General features: G+C 36.1%; 1 protein-coding gene across 1 annotated transcript in view; it reads right to left on the bottom strand.

The window, feature by feature from the left end:
* The window catches only part of LOC111562817 (protein kinase C epsilon type-like), a 106,889-nt gene that overhangs the window by 13,414 nt on the left and 70,044 nt on the right, over nucleotides 1-23,431 (bottom strand). The window contains exon 11 of the mRNA XM_023261554.3: nucleotides 13,495-13,649. Coding sequence (XP_023117322.2) covers nucleotides 13,495-13,649 — 155 coding nt within the window. The remainder of the gene's footprint in view (nucleotides 1-13,494; nucleotides 13,650-23,431) is intronic.

The raw sequence follows: 23,431 nt of genomic DNA, 5'->3' as shown, positions 1-23,431 counted from the left end.
TTGATGATTAGAAAACCCTTGTGCAGTTATGTTAGCACATGGAGAAAAGTGTGAGTTTTCATTTAAAACATGAAATTGCCTGGGTGACCCCAAACTTTTGAACGGCAGTGTATATATAATGTAAAGATGGCAACATGAACATAATCAATCTGACTTTCAAGTATGTGAGTTCACTTTACGACACAAAAAAGTCAAATTCCTTGTATGTATTCACATTTTTGGGCAAAAAAGCAGATTACATGTTTTTACTGCTCATTCCTTATGTTTTCTCAAGCACAAAGCCATTTTTGACCACATATTTAAACTCCTACACATATCAGGGAGCAAAAAATTGCATTTTTAGTTATTTTATACTTATTTATATAACACTAATCCACTTTTCTCGCTTTTTTCTCTTCTTCTTCTTTTAAGTGAAGTCTGGTTCTTTTGCGATTCCTGTTCTGTCTAAATAATATGTACATATTTTTTTGTTTTGTCATAGTTCTTGTCTTGTATTGGCCTGAAGAGGAATACAGTTTCACTCCACTATATATGTTCAGTGTAGAGATGGAAAGACAGTAAGCTTGACTTGACTTGATTCTGATAAAAGACAAACTGTACCCATGACAGCAGACAATTCTTCAAAACTGGATGTCGCTGCAAAGAATTTACAGCTTCTGAAATGTGTCTTCACGGCGACAGCACAGAAAATCAATATACAATCACTGCAGTTTCTAGATTCCCAGTGGTTTCCAAGATGGGCATCACCGATTTGATATGAGATTAAATGTGAAAAATGTTTTCTCACAATCTCATGGAGTTGTGGTGCTGATAAATGGTTGGAAAGTGTCGTCTGCAGGACATGATGAGGTCACAGTGACATCTGACCATTGAACACCAAAATCTAATCAGTTGATCTTTGAGCTAAAGTGAATATTTGTGCAAAATTCTTCTAAAAATCCCCTAAAGCATCCTGAGATCTTACATTCAGCAGATTTGACTGAAAACACACCGTGGCTGATGCAAAATACATAAAAATACTCATGACCTGTGTTATATTAACCAGAAACTAAAACATTTTACTGTAAATTTAGAACTCTCTGCCTTTTCATTTGTGTCATTAACCCTCTGATTCAGTATTCGACTGGACTCCAGCGGTTCATGGCAGGTGTCTGGATGTCGTGCAAAGCTGAACCCTGAGCGGTATGCTAATGCGCCTCAGGCCTCCAGGAATAATAACATGACATATCTGAGGCAGTGGAGCCTGACAGCTGGCTTTGAACCAGGTTTTTTTCTTAATAGTTCAAGTTGGGTTCACAAAAAAATACCCAACATCGTCAGCAATCCTTAGTTTAGTGCTTTGGTGCTCGAGAATGGCCCTTAAATGAAGCACATGAGAAACTTAAAATGAAGTGTTTTCACGTTCATTTCTAGCAGCTTCGGACGGTGCCTTGCTAAAAGGTACACTGATGTTGGGAAAAAGCGACACGTGTTCTGTATTTCCTCGTGCAAAAAAACGAAAGCGCCGACCCCCGGCTGCCTGTTTGCATATCTCACCTCCAGGCGACTCCCAGCACATCAGGTGTGAATCCTGGAGGAAGCAGCACATGGATTTAATGCATCTGTGATTGAATTTAAACGGCTGCTGACGCTAATCTTTGTATTGCACATCACCTCGCTGCGGGAAAATTCAATATTAAGTGGCTGCAGGTGTTTGGCGCCACTAATGGAATGATATTTATTTATGTGAAAATGTCTCGCAGGACAAAACGTGGCTGCAATCTATGGTGAATGTATGTATTCGTTCATTAACTCAGTTCTGTGTATACTGACTTACTGCAGAATAATTGCATGTGTATTCTTTGTGCTGTTTGATTCTCTGCACAATCATTGCGCTTGTCATCACCTGTGGTTTAAACTTTGTGTTATTCATCGATAGGATTACTTGTTATAATGTCATGAATGTTGAGATAAATACACAGCAGGCTTGAACTGGAATTAAAAACATTTCTGGGCTCTGAACCAGCTCATTTGTTAACCTTGTGAGGGGGTTTGAAAGGTGTGTTATCTTTAAAAAACTGCTAAAGTTACTTAATGAACGAGAAGTAAAGCCTACAATTATATATTTTTTTTAAATTTCCAGGCACAGTTGGGAATATTTTTGATGATTTTGGGTAAGCTTAATATTCACTTTCTCTTTAAATTTACTTATTAAATATGGATAAAACGCATAATTAATCATGAACTCATCATAAAGATTCAGGATCACGTCAAGCTCATGAGCGTGTTACATTCAGTTGTCACTTTAGAACAGCCACTTATTTTTTTTTAGAATATTAGTATATATATTCAAGAACCTTTTTCTGCCTTTTAGAAAATCCAATGAAAGAAAAATGATAAAACCCCTGCAGTTCTTCTGTGGCTTAGTTACACAGGGGAAAAATAGATGTGAGGACCAATGAACTGCAACATAAATGTAAAAAATTATCACATCTGTGCACAACCTTCATGTCTGGTTCAGGCAGGGGTGTCAAACATGCGGCCCGTGGGCCAAAACCGGCGCACCAGAGGGTCCCTCCAGCCCACTTTGTGAAGTGTAAAAAATTACAGAGAAGACATTAACTGCAAATTGTACATTTGTAAAACTATAAATTTTAAATAATTTCTAGATAATGACAAGTTGTTTTGATCTTAAAGTAAAATACCAGATTGCTCATTGTTTTTTTTGGTGTCTCATTTTGTAATATTTTGTCTTGTTTTTGTTGTTTTTTTTGTCTGACTTTTGTCGTTTGTTGTTTTGTTTCTGTTTTTTGTCGTTTTGTGCTTCCTTTTTGTTTCGTTTGCATTTTTTTGTCTTATTTTTGTCATTTTGTGTTTTGCTATAATCGTTGTTTTGTGTATGTTTTGTCTTGCTTGTGTTGTTTGTCCATTTTTTGGTTTGTTTCTTGCTTTTGTAATTTCTAGTCTCTGTGATGTTGTTTGTCCATTTTTTTGGCGCTTTGTCATTTTTTGGTCAAATTTGTCTCCTTGTTTTGTTTCATGTCGTTTGTCTCAATTTTGTCATTTTGCATCTCATTTTTGTAATATTTTGTCTTGTTTTTGTTATTTTTTTGTGTTTTTTTTTGTCTGACTTTTGTCGTTTTGATCATAAAGTAAAATACTACATCGTTCAGTTCCAGATACCTGTGACTGTTTTGTTTCTTTGTAGAAAAACTGTGATCTGTAAGTTGTAATGTGTAAATGATAAACTGAGGCATAATGTTGCTGAAATTGAACTTATTTTTCTTAAGAAATTTCAGGATGTTCATAATGTTTTGCAAAAATCTAATTCCTTAAATGTGAACATTTTCAAAATGTACTTTTTTTGCACTAAAACAAAGGAAAAAACTTGGAGTTGTGGTTATTTATAGGTTATTATGCTGTGATTTTGCTGGTCAGTTGAGGTGAAATTGGGCTGAATATGGAACCTGAACTAAATTAGTTTAACCCCCCCAGGTTAAGGTCATATGAGGTGATGTCCTGAGCAGCTCTTCGAATTTAACTAGAAAACACAGACTTTGTCTAAAAGCAGAAATTTTACAGGGATTTGTGCAAACGGTTTGACAGCAGCCGATTGGACATCAGCGTCGGTCTGTTCCTGCAGTCGCCTTCACATGTTGTTTTAGAGGAGCTTTAATATGTCAATAAACAGCAGCTCTGTTTGGAATCCACACACACACATTCATGCGAGGCAATCAGGCCCAATTGAGAGCATTTCCTGTGCTTCGTGGTAATCTTGAGTGATTTTTCCATTACGTCCTCAGCAGCAACCCCAGTGCTCTGTGACAGTGAAGCCCTGTGTCTTACCCCCATTGCGCCATCGCTCCATCCCTCTTCTGGGCGACTGTATGTTCCAAACACACATCTGGTCAAATATACAAACACACAAGCTGCTGCTGCCGGTATATTTATCTGTGTGGAGGCAGATCAGGGTGGGAGGACGTTAAAATCAATAAACCGCAGGATGAAATTCATTTTTGTTATCCTTCACGTCTAGATTATCCCACATTTATTTAGGTTCTCCGACTTCAATTAAAACAAACTGTTATGTTGTTTGTTCAGCACTGATGATTGCAAACTTTAAAAAGATTATTTCAAAAGGTTTGGCCGCATTTATTATTTTTTTTTATCAGACACATAGAAAGAAGTGAGTAGAAAGTAAACATTTCTGGCCTCAGAGGAAACAGCTTTCATTTATTTAGATGTTATGTTTGTGACCATATTTCCTCTCCTTCCCCCACTTTGAAACTGTCCAACGAAGACAAATCACCTTTTTGTGAGTTTATTGAAGTTATTAACAATCTGAAGCACGAGCAGTTTCTGTCCAGTTTTTGCTCCCGTCACATTTTTTCCATTTTTTTTACTGCAATATAAAGTCCTGCACATCTAGAAGTAGAGAGAACTCAAACATCTCCGGTGAGGAATGACTCAGTTCTAATGCACGAAATCACACACAAAAAGTTAATTTATTGTACAAAACTGGTAAAAATCTTGAATCAACTTATACCGTAAGTGCCCACAGGTGTTACCTAAACAAGAAAAAAAATAGAGGCTCTACATGCTAAATCATATTTAGACCATGACAAGTTGTTTTCATCATAAAGTAAAATACTATCTTGCTCACTGTTCTTCATTTTGTGTCTAATTTTTGTAATATTTTGTCTCGTTTTTGCTGTGTTTTTAGGCTGACTGGTCATTTGTCTCATGTTTTTGTCATTTTGTTTCTGGTTTTTGTTGCTTTGTGTTTCCTTTTGGTCTCGTTTGTGTTTTTTGTCTTATTTTTGTCATTTTGTGTTTTGCTTTATTCGTTGTTTTGTGTATTGCTTGTGTCATTTTGTGTATTTTTTTGTCTCGCTTGTGTTGTTCATCTGCTTTTTTGGCATTTTGTTTCTCGCTTTTCTCATTTTTGGTCATGTTTGTGTCATTTGTGCAATATTTGTCTTGTTTTTGTCGTTTTTCCTTTTTTTGGTTGCTTTGTAACTTTTTTGTGAAATTTTCTGTCTTTTTGTTTTATGTCATTTGTCTCATTTTTTGTCATGTTGTGTCTTGTTTTTGTAATATTTTGTCTTGGATTTGTTGTTTTTTGCCTTCTTTTGTCTGACTTTTGTCATTTTGATCATAAAATAAAATACTACATCATTCAGTTCAAGATAACTGTGACTAAATGTTTTGTGTCTTTGAAGAAATTCTGTGATCTGTAAGTTGTAATGTGTAAATGATAAACTGCTCCCATCACATTTTTACTCATTTTGGGCAAATTTTTTACTGCAATATAAAGAAAGAAAATTGCAACTCCACTATATAGATATTTACTACTTAGATTTTCATTTGTTTTCATACTTGTCCCTGCTTTGTGTAAACACTGCCTGCAGTTCAACCCAGTTCAGCAGAAAAACACCAGAATTTTTGTTTAATGACTGTTGGTTGCATCTAAAGCAATCATAGCTTGTTACTTGCACCATAAATGGCAGAATTTTTTCTTTTTTCATAGAATCTGATTAGCTCAAACGGTTTATTTTTGGAATTTTTAATTATTTGTTTTTAAACTTAACAGCAGGATTTCAGATGAGTAAATCAGAAAGTTAATCATCAGAAAATTCATTTTTAAATGTTTTTCACTCTTTCTGGCTCTGCTGAATGGTGGATTTTAGGAAATTTGACATTAATATTAATATAATAATAAGATAAAATTCCTTTAGAAACAGTCAGGATTGATGCTGCAATGCTTAAAAAGAAATCAGACTTTGAAGTTGGGGTCCTGATAATTTTGGACACATTTTTTTTTTTTTTTTATCAGATAAATGGATGGAAGTAAGTTAAAAAATAAAAATAAAATAAAATAATGCCCTAAATATGAAACTGTCCAACAAAGGCAAATTACAAAAAAAAATCTTGTTGTTTGTGGTGAATTCATTTAAATTGTTCAATGAAAGATGTAGAGAATATTGTGATATTTCTTAGAATCGGTTATATTCAATGCTTTAATTCTTATACAAAAACATTGTATCTTACTTTGAGATTAATTGACTTTTAACATAATGCAGCTGTGCAAGTTAACAAATTCAAATCAAATGCGGTTTAAAATGATCAAAAAGTGAGATTAAGACGATATCTGATCCAAAAAAAAGCAAACGAGACGAAAAATTTGCCACATTTTGTTCAGATCTCAACACATTTTTGAGGTTTGACGGCTGACTTTTGTACCATCTACTGTAAGTCAGTGTGTTGTGGGGATGTTTTCCTGAAAACTGTGTGTTGTGAGTGTTTACACGGACACACAGCTGCCTGGAAAACCTGCCTCGACCTGCTCCGGCGACAGTATCACTCCCGAACATCACCTCACGCTCGGCCACATAGCGAAGCTGGAAGGTGAACGTGTGCCGCAAATGTCTGAAAAATGTTTTTTGGGTGGCGGTGACGGGAGGCGTGGAGGAAGAGAGTCGGGACAAAATGTTCCCAAAACACTTGTTCATCTTCCTCCGGTCAATTAAGTGGGTCGGGGACGAGCGAGAGCCAGAGACATGGGTGGAGAGAGAGGGAGAGGATCAGGTAGCTCCAGCTCATGAATTAACATTCCATGTGTTGTTGCTGCCAGCAGCTGACACAATGATACTCACTGCAAAAACAGCACAACGGAGAACACACCGGTGAAAGACTGGACCATTAATCTTAATGTTAGCGAGCGCCAGACAGGTTTAAAAGCTCAGAATGGAAAGGAATTCTTTCAGCAACAACGTGTAAAAATATATTATTTCAGGAAAAAACTGACAAAAACAGAGTGAAAATGATAATCTAATCTAACTAGAATTAATGAAGCAGATGTTTTTCTCCAGATAATGAAATCCAACCAAATAAAGGACAATTACACTGTAAAATTTGCCCTGTGGGACTAATAAAGGACATTCTATTCTAAAAATTAAAATTCTATGAAAATAAATAGTGAAATGCCAGAAAAAAAGAAAAAGAAGAAAAATGATGGCATTCTGCAATGTTCACAAAATGAGAAAATTGACATGACTTTTTGCTGACATAAATACAACAAAATAGTGTAGTTTTATGGCCACACACTGTAAAAGAACAGTTTACTGTTTGTAAAACTATTGATTTTTGTTGTGGACATATAGAAAGCGTTGCACTATTTTTTCAAATTTTTTGTCTGTGATTTTACTACATAATATTTGTTAAAAAGAAAAAATATATATATACATATATACACACATATACATATACACACATATGTGTGTGTGTATTTCTTTAATTTTACTTTATTTTATAGCTAGATTTTTTTCAATACTTAAAATTGATAATTTTTCTTCTGAATACCACCAAATACCTGCAAAAGGATTACATTTTATTGCTAATTTAAATATTGAAAAACTGAAATTTTATGTTCACAAATTGTAAAACAATAGAATAACAGTTTGTAGAACTACACACTATTATTGTGGACATACATAAAGTTTTGCACATTTTTTAAATTTTTTTGTGTGATTTTACTACATATTATTTGTTTTGGATTTTTTTTTTAAATAAAATAAAATCTGTAAATCAAGTGTAAAATATTTTTCCTGCCAAATTTCAATCCCTAAAATGTATAATTTTCCTTTTGAATACCACCAAATATCTGCAAAAGGATTACTTTTTTCTTCTTTTTGCAAATTTAAATATAGAAAGATTGAAATTTTATGGCCACAAATTGTAAAAGGACAAATTACTATTTGTGAAAATAGAGCTATTTGATGCAAATGTTATGTAAAGTTTTTTTTTCCCAGTGATTTTAAAAGATATCATCGGTACCTAAATTAAACAAAAATATTTTTTAATGTAGATTTTTGAAATATATTTTTCTATGATTTTACTGGTCAGTATTGTTTAAAAAAAATTAAAAAGTCAGGATCAATCTGTAAAACAATACATTTTTCAAGAATTGACACTTAAAAACTATTTTGTGTAACAATAAATTTCTGTCTATATCTTTCAATTTCGTTGTTCTCATACAATAAAGACATTCTGATTCTATACAAATTAATCAAAGCATGAAAGTGAGACTCCACCTAAAATCTGAGTGAATACAAAGAAACATTTGATGCTCTGCTACTGCAGAACAAAGCATTCTAAAGGTATTTCTGGTTCTTTTCACGCCTGTTTCCAGCTGTTAATTCACCTTTCAATGCTTCTGATGTGAATGTTTGATTCTCAGATTCAGGTTTCGGGTGGAGTCTCGCTTTAAAACTTGATTACGAAGCCAAACGCAACAAAAAACAAACAAGCTGTTGGCTTCAGCCCTGATGTCTGATTTGGATCTGACTGTGCCAGCTAAAAGAAACACTCGAACGTACTCACAGCGCAGTAATTTTATGATTGTAGCCTCCCCTTCATTAATAAAACCATTGTAACACTAACTGTGTGAAACAATGAGGCACCAGCAGGACTGGACGCTTGTTTGTCTGAGATCACGTATCCCAAACAACTACAGACGGAATCATGAAAGAAAAAAAATATGTATCTGACATCCTCTGTAAACGATGGGGTTACATAAGCTTTTAGCCTATTTATCCTGACTATGTTTCATGCTTCTTTATGGTGTATTGTGCTCTAATTAAGCCTTCTAATACTTTCTATTTACATACTCTGCACATATCTGATCCTCTATTGGATCTGTGTTCTGTTCTGAATGGAAACAGTATATTTTTCACATGTTTTGTGGCATGAATTCTATTCACTGTACTGTACTATAGGACTATAAATCCCACTACAGACTGGGATACGTAACATCGCTGCTTCATCACTCTGCTAAAGATTGCGGTATTCAGAAAGAAGTCATGTTTACATCAATATTTCTTACAGCTTTATTCAAACAAACCCATGATGATGTCCGTCACACTTTCAAGTTTCAAGCTGCATTTCTGACAACGCCATATGGGGGAATGAACAGCCTTGGCGGAGTACTGTGCTCTCTAAGTGCTTTTCTTGTTTGTTTTGTTCCTGGAATTGGTCAGCTGTAGTCAGCCCTGCAGTTTTTAACAACAGTGGTGGCAGCAAAGTCCAACTCAACGCAAGAACTCCCAGAGATCAAACGCTTCAAAAAATATAAGTAGTTCAAATGATCAGAGAGCAAAATAATGGTTTATACACTGAGTTTTGGTGGCAGACCATAGCGACACAATGCACAAGCACCTGAACAGACACTTTGCATCATTGTACTTCTCTTCTGCTCTCTGTGCTCACATGTACTGCATTTTATATTGACACATTTACAATAAATCTGTTCTCACTCGCATTTTTTCTTGTTTCTGTTGTCAGACAACAGAACTGGATTAAAACAGTCACTGCTTTGCACTACAAAAATGCCGATTTTATAACCATAACTCACCAAACAGATGTGAAAGACATTGGCAAACAAGGCTATGCTGTGAATTTAGTGATATTTTAATCAAATTTGCAGCTACTGACAAAGAACAATTACACAATAAGGAGGATCAAATGTCCTTTAGCTGCTCTGTGCTTGTAAAATGTCCAGCATGTCATATCCATGTTGAACTTTGTAATATAACAAGAAAATAGTGGTAACCTTGTTTATCATCGGAGTTAAGTTTCATTATCAAGGACATTCAGTTTGTAGCTGAATAGATGTAAATTTGTAGGTGTTTTGTGAACTTCAATTAACAAGTAAACAACATCTACGACACTAAAACGTCAAAAGAGAGCAGAGAGATTTCTCTAGTTGTGTCTTTTCTGAATTTTAAAGCCATAATGAAGCACATTTGTATTTTAATCTTCTAATTCAAACATTCCACAATTAAGTTTATCGCTACACATTTAGGAACAAATGTGATGCAAAAACAAGTTGCAAAATTTGGTTTGGTTTCTGCCAGCAGTTGCATTAAAGGACATAAAAAGAGATCTGACATTCATTCTGACAGTCTCTGATCACCACTGGGAAAATTTTTAATTGTTCAGCTGATATATTTCAGGATCTCTGTCTGAAGGCCAAAGCAAAGAAAACCTACCTGGAAATGCCGTAATCAGATCAAAACAAAGGAGACTTTATTAAACCCTCAGGGGGAAATAAGTCACCGCAGCAACAAAACAACAGGATTCACAGTAAGTTAGTGCTGTGTGTTTGATTTATTCCTGATCATGATTATTCATCACTCATCAAAACCGTGATTCAACTTTACAGTGTAATTCTTGGGAATTGTTGGAGGAAAGTGGATCATTCAGAAGAATCCCAGGAGGCATGTTAGTTTTTTTTTTTTTTCTCTTAGGAATCAAACTAAAACACTGAAATGACAAAAGGCAGAATAACAAGTGAGTGATTTCAGGAAGAACACGCAGCGTTGAAGAGGAATTCTGTCACGTTCCTGACCTTTAATATCTGGGCACACTACAGTCCCTGGCCTCGTTAAAATGTGTTTGTCTCCATTTGTGGACGAGCATCTCTTCTCGTCATTTCATGCATTTGTGTATTCATGACACAATAAAAAAAAACAGTACGTGCACAAACACACACAGCTGCCAGCACTGCAGATAAACTGGGACCACAGAAACCACGTCTCATGTCTGTAACGTGTCTGTTAGTATAATATCTAATATATAATCTGAACACAATGTTTAATTTCAGTGGAACGAACACATCACGATTATGAGCAACAAACACATCTTCCAAAACAGCATCTTCTTGTGCACAAATTGGAATTTCAGTCATAGAAAGCATACTCAATGTGGTTTTTCTCACTATGTCCTATTTTTTCACTGCAATACAGCCATCCATCAATTATCTATACACCGCTTAATCCTCATTAGGGTCGCTGGGGGTTGGAGTCTATCCCAGCTGACTGAGGGCGAAGGCAGGGGACACCTGGACAGATTGCCAATCCATCGCAGGGCTACAGGGTTCACACCTACAGACAATTTAGAGTTACCAATTCACCTCAGTATGTTTTTGGACTGTGGGAGGAAGCCGGAAAACCTGGAGAAAACCCACGCATGCACAAGGAGAACATGCAAACTCCATGCAGAAAGATCCCAGGAAGGCCAGGACGTGAACCAGGGATCTTCTAGCTGCAAGGCGACAGTGCTAACCACTACACCACTGTGCAGCCCCCATTAGGTTTTGACTGAGGATAATCTGTTATATCAACAAGGGTTCATTTAAGTATATTCATTTAAGTAGATGTGTGGTTGTTTATGTGTTTGAAATACCTGAGAGGTGAGACGATGGAACAGGTGACCGCGAACTGGAAACTTAAAGTCATAAACAACCACATGAACACGCAACCAGCCTCAGCATCACTCTGTTCTAACATGATGCAGATGTTACGACATAAACACACACCAGCGTTTGCTCAGGTTGCATGACGAGAGAATCTAAACACCTCATTCATGCAGGGAAAGCACCGGAGGAAGAACGTACTCTTCTTCCATCGCAGTTATTTTCGGAGCGAACGGTCCGAACCTGCACCGAGCCTCCATCCATCACAATGGTGTTATGATTCGAGCTGCGCGTTGCTTTTGTGGGAGCAGCTGTGTGTTTGCTGCCGCTTGACAATGATATTATGACTGAAGGGGTCCACATGGACAGATAGTACCTGAAGCAGGAGGACAGCGAGGTTAATCTAGAGCTGCACATGAGCACAGAGAGCTTCCAAGGTCAACAAGCTCGAGTTTCACAAGGAGAGAAAACATTTCATCTGTGAGAAATATTTTTCATTGTGGCCAAACACAAGAACACAACGTGAACAGTGGACGACAAACATGACTTTGTGTTCTAATTAGCTGTTCCTCTGACAGTCAGTTTTATGAAGCAGCATCGAGACAAGATGACCTCTCAGGGCTCAGCACACAAAGCTATTGAAAATGTCACCCGGATGAAGTCCTGATTGTCGGCTTCCACCATATTCACATTCATACGCGAGTTAAAAAACAACAGAGAGGTAAGAAGTTGATGGAAACAAACAAGGAAAAGTGAGGTAAGAAAGCAGCAGAAGACAAGCAGAGTGAAATTTCTTCTGCTGCGTTTTGAATCAGTTTCATAGCACAAAATCTCAAAATTCAAATGGTGCAAACAGTTTCAAGATACTAAAACCACAGCTGCAACAGTTCTTCCAAAACAGTGTCTTTAACTTTACTGTTGTCTACAGACATGAACACTTCTTGTATTTCTATGTGCTGCACACTGTTTTCATCATAAGACTTCCAATACTTCTAAGCTTTTAGTCTTTTTTTTTTTTTTTTTTTTTTTTTTTTAGTAAAAAAGAGGCTAAATGAGAATGGACTGAGGACTAGGAATCCACAATCAAGCTAGCAGCTCTATCAAATGTAATCTATGCATGCACAGTCAACTAACCTGGAAGCTAAATGCTAAATCGTGCTCATAATGAACCCATTAACATGTTGATGTTTAACAAGTTTAATGTCTATTAGGAACACAATTTAAGACTAGCATGTTAGCACAACATCAGTTTCTAAGTCTGTAAAGTCCCACCCTGCAACCTGACAGGACTGTCTACTTAGGTCCATTTACATAGTGTAGGTTTGTTATGAAACATCAGAAGTATAAATCCTTGTTTCTGAGACTGTCACTAGTACACGGCTGTTTCAATGAAAGAAATGATCAGCCATGGTGTCGATGGTTTATTTTGCTCATGATGTGTCTTCTAGCATTTCAAAAACACAGATTTTTCAAATAAAATGTGCAAAAGTGAAGCAAGCAGTGTTTCACTCTCTAGAATGTGGTGATACAGCTTGACAAGCAAAAGATCATATCTCAACTAAAAAAAGATGAATCAAGAAAAAATAAAATATGGTGCAACAAGAAAAGTACTCAGAGCGCAGTACTCCGCCAAGGCTGTTCATTCTCCTATATGGAATTGTCAGAAATGCAGCATTTTTTTTAAAATTAGTTTTTGATGATCAGAAATTACAGCAAAATAGAATGTGGACATTTAATATAGATGTACCCATAAACAAAATGACCTTGTGCTGAGCACAGGTGTGTGTTATGCATGTGTACGTTATGTACGGATACCGAATTGCGTGACCTAAATATGTAGCAGGCGGTGGGAATTGATGGGATTCAGAAACACCGACAGATAAGACCCGATAAGTCCACATCGGTGGATTTGTAGTAGGATCGCAATCATGTGATCGTCAGCAGGCAGCTGATGTAGTGTTCACTTGTTGTCATAGTTAAAGTGCCGCTATCTCGCAATGATACAGAAATCTTTAACAAATCTGTGGATCCAGACTATAAGCTGCATCACTGCCAAAATCTAATCACTTGGTCCTTGTATCATTTCTGATCTTCCCTGAAAATTTCATCCAAATCTGTTAGTTTGTTTTTGAGTAATGTTGTTAATAGTCACACAGACAGACAGACAAACCTACGGCGATTGTCACATAATTCCACCGCATTCCTTGGCGGACCTGAATAGGTGCTGCTTATTGACCTTTAAAGCACAGTGAGCTGGTTACCTGTAAATGACTCCGTTCCGATGTAGGAACATCAGAGCGGATGTGACCTCAGCGGCGTAAAAACGAGATCGCGCCTCGTCGAACTTCCTCGATCGCTGAATCTGGAACATTAGGTCGCCTCCGTTAACGTACTCCATCACAAAGAACAAGCGGTCCTGCAGAGACAGCAGGGAAAGGACAGTCATACACTCTGAATGAAATATGTAACTATTAGGAATGCTAATTAAAAGTGATTGATTGATTGTCATTAATATTTTAAATGCATGTCAGAAAATGTTTTATAGATTAGCTGTAGTACCTGGACTCTCCAACAGGTGGAGCTTCTTACTATTCAACGAAATGGAAGATGGCAGCTCATTTGTACTGACACTGTAGCTACCAGAGGAGGCAGTCACTCAGGCTACAGGCAATTCAAGCAGAGAGCATTATGTGGATTTAGCTAGGAAAGGGGCACCATGACAAAGACTTTTGTGACAATTAGTCCAGACAGTGTTTTTATGGCCAAGAGGTCAGTTTAGTGGCAAATGTTGTGTCCATTGTCAAAAATTACTATATCGGAATAATGTTTGTAGTTCTCATTTTGTGTTATTGTTATTGATTATTGATTGATACCACTGCCAACTATCGGTTGAAGTAACAGTTCATATTTTGCATCCTTCAAAACTACAGTGTTTCATACTAACAAACAGCACTACTTTATGTAATTAACAAAATATGGAAAAGCTATGTATAACTACCTGAAATTTTTAAATGATGTTTTAAGTTTATGTGAAACATTATGAAAGCAGAGTAGAAATTCCTAGTTTACCAGTTTAACAGCATTAAATACTCAATTCAAAGTAGAATTTATTCTAATTATGAAGTCAAGTTATATTTTTAATACATATATTAGATAATTTTTCAATATTTCACACATTTTCAAATCCCAACATATGAGTTACAGCTAAAATGATTTCACCATAACTGCTCCCCAGTCAATCTCAAATACTTGTGGACATGTTTTAGAAATTGTACCTCTTCATTCTTGGAATTCTGATTACTTTTAAATACCTTGTAAGATAGATATCAGTATGGTATGTCAAACTCAGACATTCCAAGGTGAACTTAATTTGAAAGTCAGATGTCTATAAAGCAGGTGCAGAAATTCGACTGTAAATTTAAGCAACATTTCGAAAACATGAGATACTTAGGATTTTATGTCCCTCAGATTTCCTTTTGGTGTAGCAAAACAAAAATAAAAAAAAACAAACTACGAAATAGATTGCTGTGTGCCAAACACTAATTGTCTCCACTTCCATAGGACGCCTTCCTGTGACACACACACACACAAAAACACACACTACTGTATACCGCGCCCTCCCCGCTCTATTCTCTTGGAACTGAAAATGGGCTCCGGGGGAAAACAGCCCCTTTCCTGAATTCCAGCTCGCTTTCTTCATATAGGAAATAAGAGAGAGAGAGAGAGAAGAGGAAGAGAGAGAATGTGTGTGTGTGTGTGTGTGTTGATATAAACGGCTGCGTATATAAGAAACAAGGAGGAGAGCATCTGAGTCATTGTGTGACTCCTCAGGGTCTGAACTGCTAGCAAAAATTAATATGCATAGACTGTATATTTGTTACGATTATCAGGATCAAGCTTTTTTTGCCCAAATCTAATCTGAATCATCATTTTATAGATAATACACACTCCAAGTACATTGAAGTTATTAAAATGAATCCAATGTATGTGCTTGACGACTGAGTACCTCTGCAGTGTATTCAGAAAAGTGTATTTCTGCACCCAAACTGTTCATTAATGTTACATAAGTGGTAATGAACCTTGTCTTAAGGTCCAGTAGGGCGCTGTGTAAAATGTAACATGGAGATGGTTGAGAGTACCATGGCTTCACAAGCCCCAAAAGATGGAGAAAATCTGTATTTTCTACATACATGTCAGAAAATGTATTGTCGTTTAGATGTAGTACCTGGTTAATCCACTAGGAGAAGTTTTTTGCTATTTAGCATGGTTGTGACCAAAGAAGGCAGTAACTCAAGTAGTTTATGTTAGCGAGCAGAGAGCATTTTCAAAGTTTAGCTAGTAAAGCGGCACCAAGACAAAGACTTCTGTGACTCTTCATGACCTCCAGCCAGACACAGAAGATAAAGGAAATGCATGTCAGGCAATGTATTGTAGATCAGCTGTAATACCTGGTTGTTCCACCAGGAGGAGTTGTAATTCAAGCTGTTTATACTGCTTGAATTACTATATTGCTTATATCATAGTAGCTTCTGGTATATACAAACCAGAAGCTACTAGAACGGCATTTCTATGTCCGACTGACATACGTAATAGTCTTTTTGTTACCTAAATTTTGTGCCTATTGGCTAAAGCCCCAATATCAGCACATGAATTTGCCATAATTTTAGCAAATAATGATTTGTAATACGTGCATGTCACACAATGTATTGTCGATCAGCTGTAGTACCTGTTTATCCCAGCAAGAGGAGTGGAAATTCAAGCATGTTTATATTGATGCTTAATGACCTCGAGCCAGACATCATGTATTAAGTCAAACCAGAAGCTACTAGAACAGCATTTCTATGTCCAACTGACAAACATAACAGACTTCTCTGTGATCTAAATCATGCCTCTGTTGACTAAAACCACAAGATTGGCACAGGAATTTGTCATCATTTTAGCAAACAATGATAGATAATAAAAGCAGAGAGCGCTTTTGGAGTTTAGAGAGTAAAGGAACACCATGATAAAGACTTCTGTGACTCTTAATGACCTTCAGTCAGACATCATGCATTTAAGGCAAATCAGAAGCTACGAGAACAGCATTTCTATGTCGCACTGACATATGTAAAAGCTTTTTCTGTGATCTAAATCATGTTAAAACTGCAAGATCAGCATACAAATATGCTATAACTATTTCAACTAATGATTCATTATGTTGGCATTTATTGATTAACCCTTTGATGCACAAAATGGGTCAAAAGTGACCCGTATTCAACGGAAAATGGGTATGTCTTGATCCATGTTTTGCATCAAAGGTTTAAGAAAATTTGTCAAAATTAGCATCCTTAATGTCCAACTACAAATGAAACTGGGATCTAAATACATGAAAAAGAGAAATTCATTGGCACCATCACCAGGCCAGAGTTAGATCTGGAAAACTCCAGCAAAAGATGGACTTTTTCCTCTCAAAAACTTCAAATTTGAGGATAAATACCAACTTTAAAACAAATCAGTGACACTGATGTTATTTAACCTATAATCAAACTATAATTCTACCAAACCTAATGCAACAGAACCAAAACACAACTGAGTTTTAATGTCCACCGTATTTGTGCATTTTATCCACCTTAGTTTGTCCCAGTTTTTTCATTTGTCCCTGTACCGATCCCTCTTCATATCCATTTATTCTTTCAGTTTCCTTTTATTCCATCACCCCTCCATTATCTTTTCAATCCTGTGCATCCCATATCAATCCATTTTCAACATCCAGCAAACACTAAAGCTTCCTTGAACTATTACAAGATGTTTCTTGCAAGTGAGGATGTGGACAATTTCTGGTCTTCAGTTGAAGTTGATTCACAGGAAACAATTTAATTTCCTGTCTTTATCAGAAATTACACCGAACACATGGCAGAAGGCGTGAACAACTGTCACATTTCTGGTTAAGGTTTTGTCATAGTGCCATAAAAGGAGGTAACATTTCTGTAATTTGCCATTTTATTCCTGCTTTTCCCGGAAGAAAACAATACAATCTGAGTTGACTAATAGTAAACCACGGGGATCTTCTAGGAAGTTACACTTCCTTTTGATTGTCGGCCACCTGTAGGAAGGCTCACGAAAACAGCAAAATCAGAGTTTTAGGAAAAAAATGGGGATAATAAAAAAGCCATATGCAGGTGAAAAGCAAGGCTGATAAAGCAGTCTCTGGGCAGTTATTACTCCGCCTAGGAACGCGGCGGAGTTATTTGACGACCGGCGTACATTTGTCGGTCTGTTTGTCTGTCTGTCTGTCTGTTCGCAACATTATTCAAAAACGGACTAACGGATTGGAATGAAATTTTCAAGGAAGGTCAGAAATGACTCAGGGACCAAGTGATTGCATTTTGGCAGTGATGCGGCTTATCGGCTGGATGCACGGATTTGTTAAAGTATGTATCATTGCGAGATAGCGGCACGGCGTCACTAACTATGACAACAAGTGAACACTACATCAGCTGCCTGCTGACGATCACATGATTGTGATCCTACTAGAAATCCATCACTGAGGACTTACCAGGACTTATCCATCGGAAAGGATACAAGAAACAATTGATTAAATTGTGGGGGTGTTTCCAAATCCCATCAATTCCCGCCGCCCGCTACATATTTAGGTCGCACGATTCGGTATCCGCACATAACGTACACATGCATAACACGTTATACATGTGTACGGTCATTTTGTTTGTGGGTACATCTATATCAAATGGCTACACTGTGTTGTCGTGATTTCTGCCACAAATTTTTTCAAGATTTCAGCCGTCACAAATGATATGACTGAGCAGCTTTTGCTTGGTACTGCGCCTTTCCTGTTTGCTTCCATCACATTTTCCCTCATTGTCGGTTACTTTTTAACTGCAATATAAATTTCTAAACCTCTATGGAAACAGAACAACCATGGACAGATGTCTTATGTTTAGTGTAACAAAGCTACATAAACATAAATCATGACCATAAATCATAAAAAAGGGGCGAAAAAAAGAAAATTAAATTCTGTATTTCTCTGATTTTACAAAAGCAGGTTAGAAAAATGTAATCAACATTTTTCAAGTATCCACAGATTTTACCAATACTGGGTAAATACTATAGATGTTGTACTAATTGCATTTTAAAAATTTGTTTCGATACTTGTCAACTATCTGCTCTGTGTAAACACTGCCTGCAGTTCAGCCGAGTCACCCCTAAATTTTTGTAACTGGACATCATGTTAATGCAAACGCTTCATTTTTGGTCAGTGGTGATTTTGATGGAATATCAGGATTTTACACTCAGATTTAGTTATTTTTCAAACAGTAGAGTAGTTCAAAGGTCATCAGAAAGTTAAATATCGGATGATACTCTCTGTTTTTACAGTTTTTACAGTGCAAAGGCTTTATTTTTGCCAAACTTTTAAACAGTTTTAAACAATTTTGATAAATATCACAATTTAAAGGTTAGATTTGGTTATTTTACCGACAGAAGAGTAGTTCAAGGACCATCGGAAAATTAAATATCTGGCGATTCTCTCTGTTTTTACAGTTTCTAGCACTAAGAAATACTGTAATTTTGTTGAACTTTTTTTAAGAAAGAAGAAGTGAAGCTGCAAGAGGAGTTTGAGAAGTTTTTTGGTGATATTTTTCTTTGGTGTGACTTTTGGATTAAGTGCTGTGAATTCCAACCTGCCACAAATGACCTACAAATGCTATAACTGTTTTACTATTTACATTTTTATTTCGCCTCGATACTTGTCACTTATCTGCTCAGTGGCAATTTTTGAAACAAGGCACGTAGAATAAAGTAATTCTGATGGAACATCATGATTTTATGGTTAGATTTAGTTAATTTTTCAAACAGATGAGTAGTTCAAAGACCATCAGAAAGTTAAATATCTGATGATACCCTGTTTTTATAGTGCAAAGGCTTTATTTTTGCCAAATTTTTTAACAAGACATGTAGAGTAAAGTTATTTTGATAAATATCATGATTTAAAGCACTGATATGGTTATTTTACTGACAGATGAATAGTTCAAGGACCATTGGAAAGTTAAATATCCAACGATTCTTTCTGAGAAATAGTGTAATTTTGTGGAATTTTTTTGAGACAGTGGCTCTGTGCTGAAGAAGGGAAGCTGCAAGAGGAGTTTAAAAGGTTTTTTTGGTGATATTTTCCTTTGCTATGACTTTTGGATTTGGATTCACTGATGCCAGGAATGACCGACAGACCGCCTTCCTCCCATTTTACAGGTGCACAGTCGCATTTTTCAGCGTATTCCTACTATGATATCATATTTTGCACACTTTGCTTTCCATCCAGTTAATCCAGAAGTTAACTCAGCTTGGCGTCTGACCTCGCTGCATTCATATTTATAAGCCGTCAGCTCTATTCTCCCCTCTGGTATCAGCTCGAAGGGGCCTCAGGATTGCGTCTTACATAAGTGGCCTCTGGTATCAGTTTAAAGGGGCCTCAGATTTGCGTCTTACATAAGTGGCCAACAGTCCACCTCAGATGAAGTTTTCTTTTTTTTTCTTCTCCCTCCGCTCCTTCTGAAAGCGACTTTAAACAGGATGTTGAAATAGTTTGTTTAAATGTACCCAGAGTCCCGGCTGGTCCCACCCAATCAAACATGAATAAACATTTCCTGAGTGTAATTACAAATGTACAGATACTGGCTTCCCACTGTCGACACACACACGCACACACACTCATCCTATAGGCATGCAGCCAGATGATCCACAAGCCAACGCAGACAATAACATCTCGATGGTTATCGGACTATTGTGTGTACGTTTTTCTAACGTTTGTCTGTTAAACGTGCCCTCTGTGCCACCCTGCAGCGGTCTATACAGAACGAGTTTCTGCTTGTTCTTCTTATGTAAGACCAAACCATTAACTCATATTGTCTTTGCCATCCAAAACACAATAAAAAAAAAATCATGATGCAGCCATATCTTTGTCAGAGGAAAATCTCCTTTAAGGAAAAGTGAAAGTAAAAGTGCTGCACTGAACATTTTAACTTCTAAAGGCGACATCAAAGTGATGCAGTATCTGAAGGAAACACTTTAGAATGCTAGAAAAATATATAATATTTTGCATAAGGTCTAATTTGGGGGATTTTCTCTCTTTGAGATCAGTTCAAGGAGGAAAAAAGTCAAAGACACATAAATTTGCGATGAAATTAATCAATAATTTCCATGCAAAGAAGAAATGGGGAAGGAACTTTTAAAAAGGAATTACAGGAAAAAGGGAAACAAGAAGAGGCTAAATAATACAAGAAGGGAAGGAAAAGAAGAAGAGATGAGTAAGGACTAAAATAAGAAAGAGGGAAAACTACATACAAAGGAAAGGAGGAAACAGGAAGACAGGAAAAGATGATTCATTAGTATCTAGCATGTAAAAAAACAATTTAATGAGAGATTCATTTCTTCTTCTTTTAAAAACAAATCAATTAAAGGTTATATGGCTTTCAGTAAATACATTTGATTACTACTCCACGTCTACATTTATGCTTTAACTCCTTATCTGTGTTTGATCTGAGATGTCACGGACCACTTCCCCTCACCTGAAAACACGACCGCCCTTCACGAAGCTACAACGAACACATTCATCAAAATCAAAGTCAAAACTGGTAACAAAAAGAAAAAAGAAAACAAAGCAGTGAGGTTTGAACTTTTGTCCGCATAAGAAAACAAAGCCAAAAAAAAGGTGAATTGCTGCCCTATTTTCCTCGGAACATTACGAGCCATTACCGCCTGGCTGCTAGTCATTACCACACAGAGCTGAGCGGCAGAGATGCACTCGGTGATTTCATCCGGGTGTGTTTCATGTCTTCTCGATGTTTTCAGAAAGCTTCACGGGAACCTCGACACAGTACTTGCTGCTAAATGTGACGGTTGATTTGTCTCTTTATGTTGATTTTTGTGGGGGATTTTTTCTGGACTTTTTCTTTAAGAGAAGGGCAGGATTCGTTCTTTTTTTTTTCTACTGATGTGGCAGCAGGAAATGATGGTTACTGCAGGCCAGAATGTGTTGTGAGTGTGTGTGGCCCTGGAATGTTTGTCCTAAAAACACTCCGCAAATAAATCAAAGCAGTGTCACATTCAGGAGCAACTCATCGTCCGGCATAAAGAAACCAAAAGCTCCGAACCTTGAGCAGTTTCTGTTTTACTCAGTGTTTAGCTCCTGTCACTTTGCATTTATTTTTTACTGCAATATAAAGATGCTGCATCTCTATGGAAACAGTACAACTATGGCTAGAATTAGGTATAGTGCCAAAAATCATGAATAAATAAAATAATGAAAGTTGACAAGAGAAAGAATGCAGAAATATCTTCTGCGCAGATGACAATTAAAAATCAAGCCAAACTGCTCTCTAATAAGGTTCAGATGCGACAGTATTATTTACGATACTACTGTAAATAAAACAAAAATGGCTTCCAGCTGTACTGTAGTGTCTTATAGAACTGCTGCAATCGTGACATTTTACTAACTGAAATTTTCTGATTAATTGCCATTCAAATAATTACATTTAATGATTTAATTAAGAAGATTTTCAGAAGAAGAAACATACTCAAGTCTCAGTTATTTATACAGCACATTTAATCCTGTAAAACCCACTGTTGCAAAAATACAATATCAGTTTTATTTTTGTTATTATTATTTTATATTATATATATAAATGTGTATAATTTTTGCTCATTTTTTCTATATTTGGGTTTTACAGGGTTAAAACACATTAAATTGTACAAAAAAGCAAAATTAAGACCAAAAAAATACTAGTTCATTTCTTTATTTATGTCGTGCAAATGTAAACAATCTGGAATCAACATGTACAACATTTTTCCAAATGCTAACGTGTTACCAACACTGGAAAAGAATGTTGACCCTAAATTATATAGATATTTTACTATTTATATTTTCTCCTATCTGTGGATACACAGCCTGCAGTTCAGCCAAGAAAGTCTATGAATTTTTGTCATCTGACCGAATCAGTAATGTCTTCACTGATGCATTGAGAAGTGCACAATATTTTGCTCTTTTTTTTTTTTTTTTTAACAGAATACGGTTAGTGCACGTGGTTTATTTTGGGAAAGTTTTAAAGAGGATGTGTAGAATAACGCAATTTGATGAACTATTATGACTTTAGGCCTAGATTTATTTAAATTTGCTGATGGAAGAGAGCATGTTAGTAGTTTAAGGACTGTCAAAAGGTGGAAAACTGAATAATTCTTTGTGTTTTTTAATTTTTTTGGCTGATAAATGGTGTAATTTTTATATCCAATACTAGTCTCCTATGTGCTCAGTGTAAACACAGTCTGCAGTTCAGCCGAGAAAGTCGCTGAATTCTTGTAATTTGAATGTTGGTTGCAGCTGAATCACTAAAGGATTTAAGGTTTTGTTGAGAAGTGCAGGACTTTTTGCTTTTTTTCCGAGAATAGAGTTAATGCACGTAGTTTATTCTGGGCAAAGTTTTGAATAAGATGTGGACGAAAACGTGATTTTGATTCAATATTATGACTTTATTCCTGGATTTGTTTTCTGATGTAACAGGACATGTGAGTAGTTTAAGGATTGTCGGAGGGTTGAAAATCAAATAATTTTTTTTTTTTTTTTTTTATAGTTTTTGGCAAATAAATTTTTCTCAATTTTTTTCAAATGAGACAAAGACTGTTACATAAAAAAAAGACAACTTGATAGACACTCAGAACTCAGAAATGACTTCTGTGGAGAATAACACAGAATGACACAGAGACAAAAAAAAAATGATACAAAAAGACACAAAAAGATGCAAAAAAAATAATGAGGTAAAAATTACATGAAAAGATGCTAAAATAACAAAAAAAGATGTTAAAATAATACAATGACATAAAATGAAACAGACATAAAAATGGCACAAAAAGATGTTAAAATAACACAATGACATAAAACTGAAACAAAGACATAAAAATGACACAAAAGGATGTTAAAACAACACGACACAGACAGAAAAAGACACAAAATGACACAAAAAGATGCTAAAATAACACAAAAATGACACAAACAGACATAAAAAATTATACAAAAGGATGCTGAAATCACACAAAAATGACACAAAAAGGTCACAAAAGATACTAAAATAACACAAAAATGATACAAACAAAAATTGCGCAAAAAAGATGCTAAAATAACACAAAAAGACACAAAAAGGCACACAAGTGACAAAA

This window comes from Amphiprion ocellaris, chromosome 16 (genome assembly GCF_022539595.1).
Source record: "Amphiprion ocellaris isolate individual 3 ecotype Okinawa chromosome 16, ASM2253959v1, whole genome shotgun sequence".
In the NCBI taxonomy this organism is placed as follows: Eukaryota; Metazoa; Chordata; class Actinopteri; family Pomacentridae; genus Amphiprion; species Amphiprion ocellaris.
The sequence above is the reverse complement of the archived record's forward strand: the minus strand, read 5'-3'. Positions and strand labels throughout refer to the sequence as shown.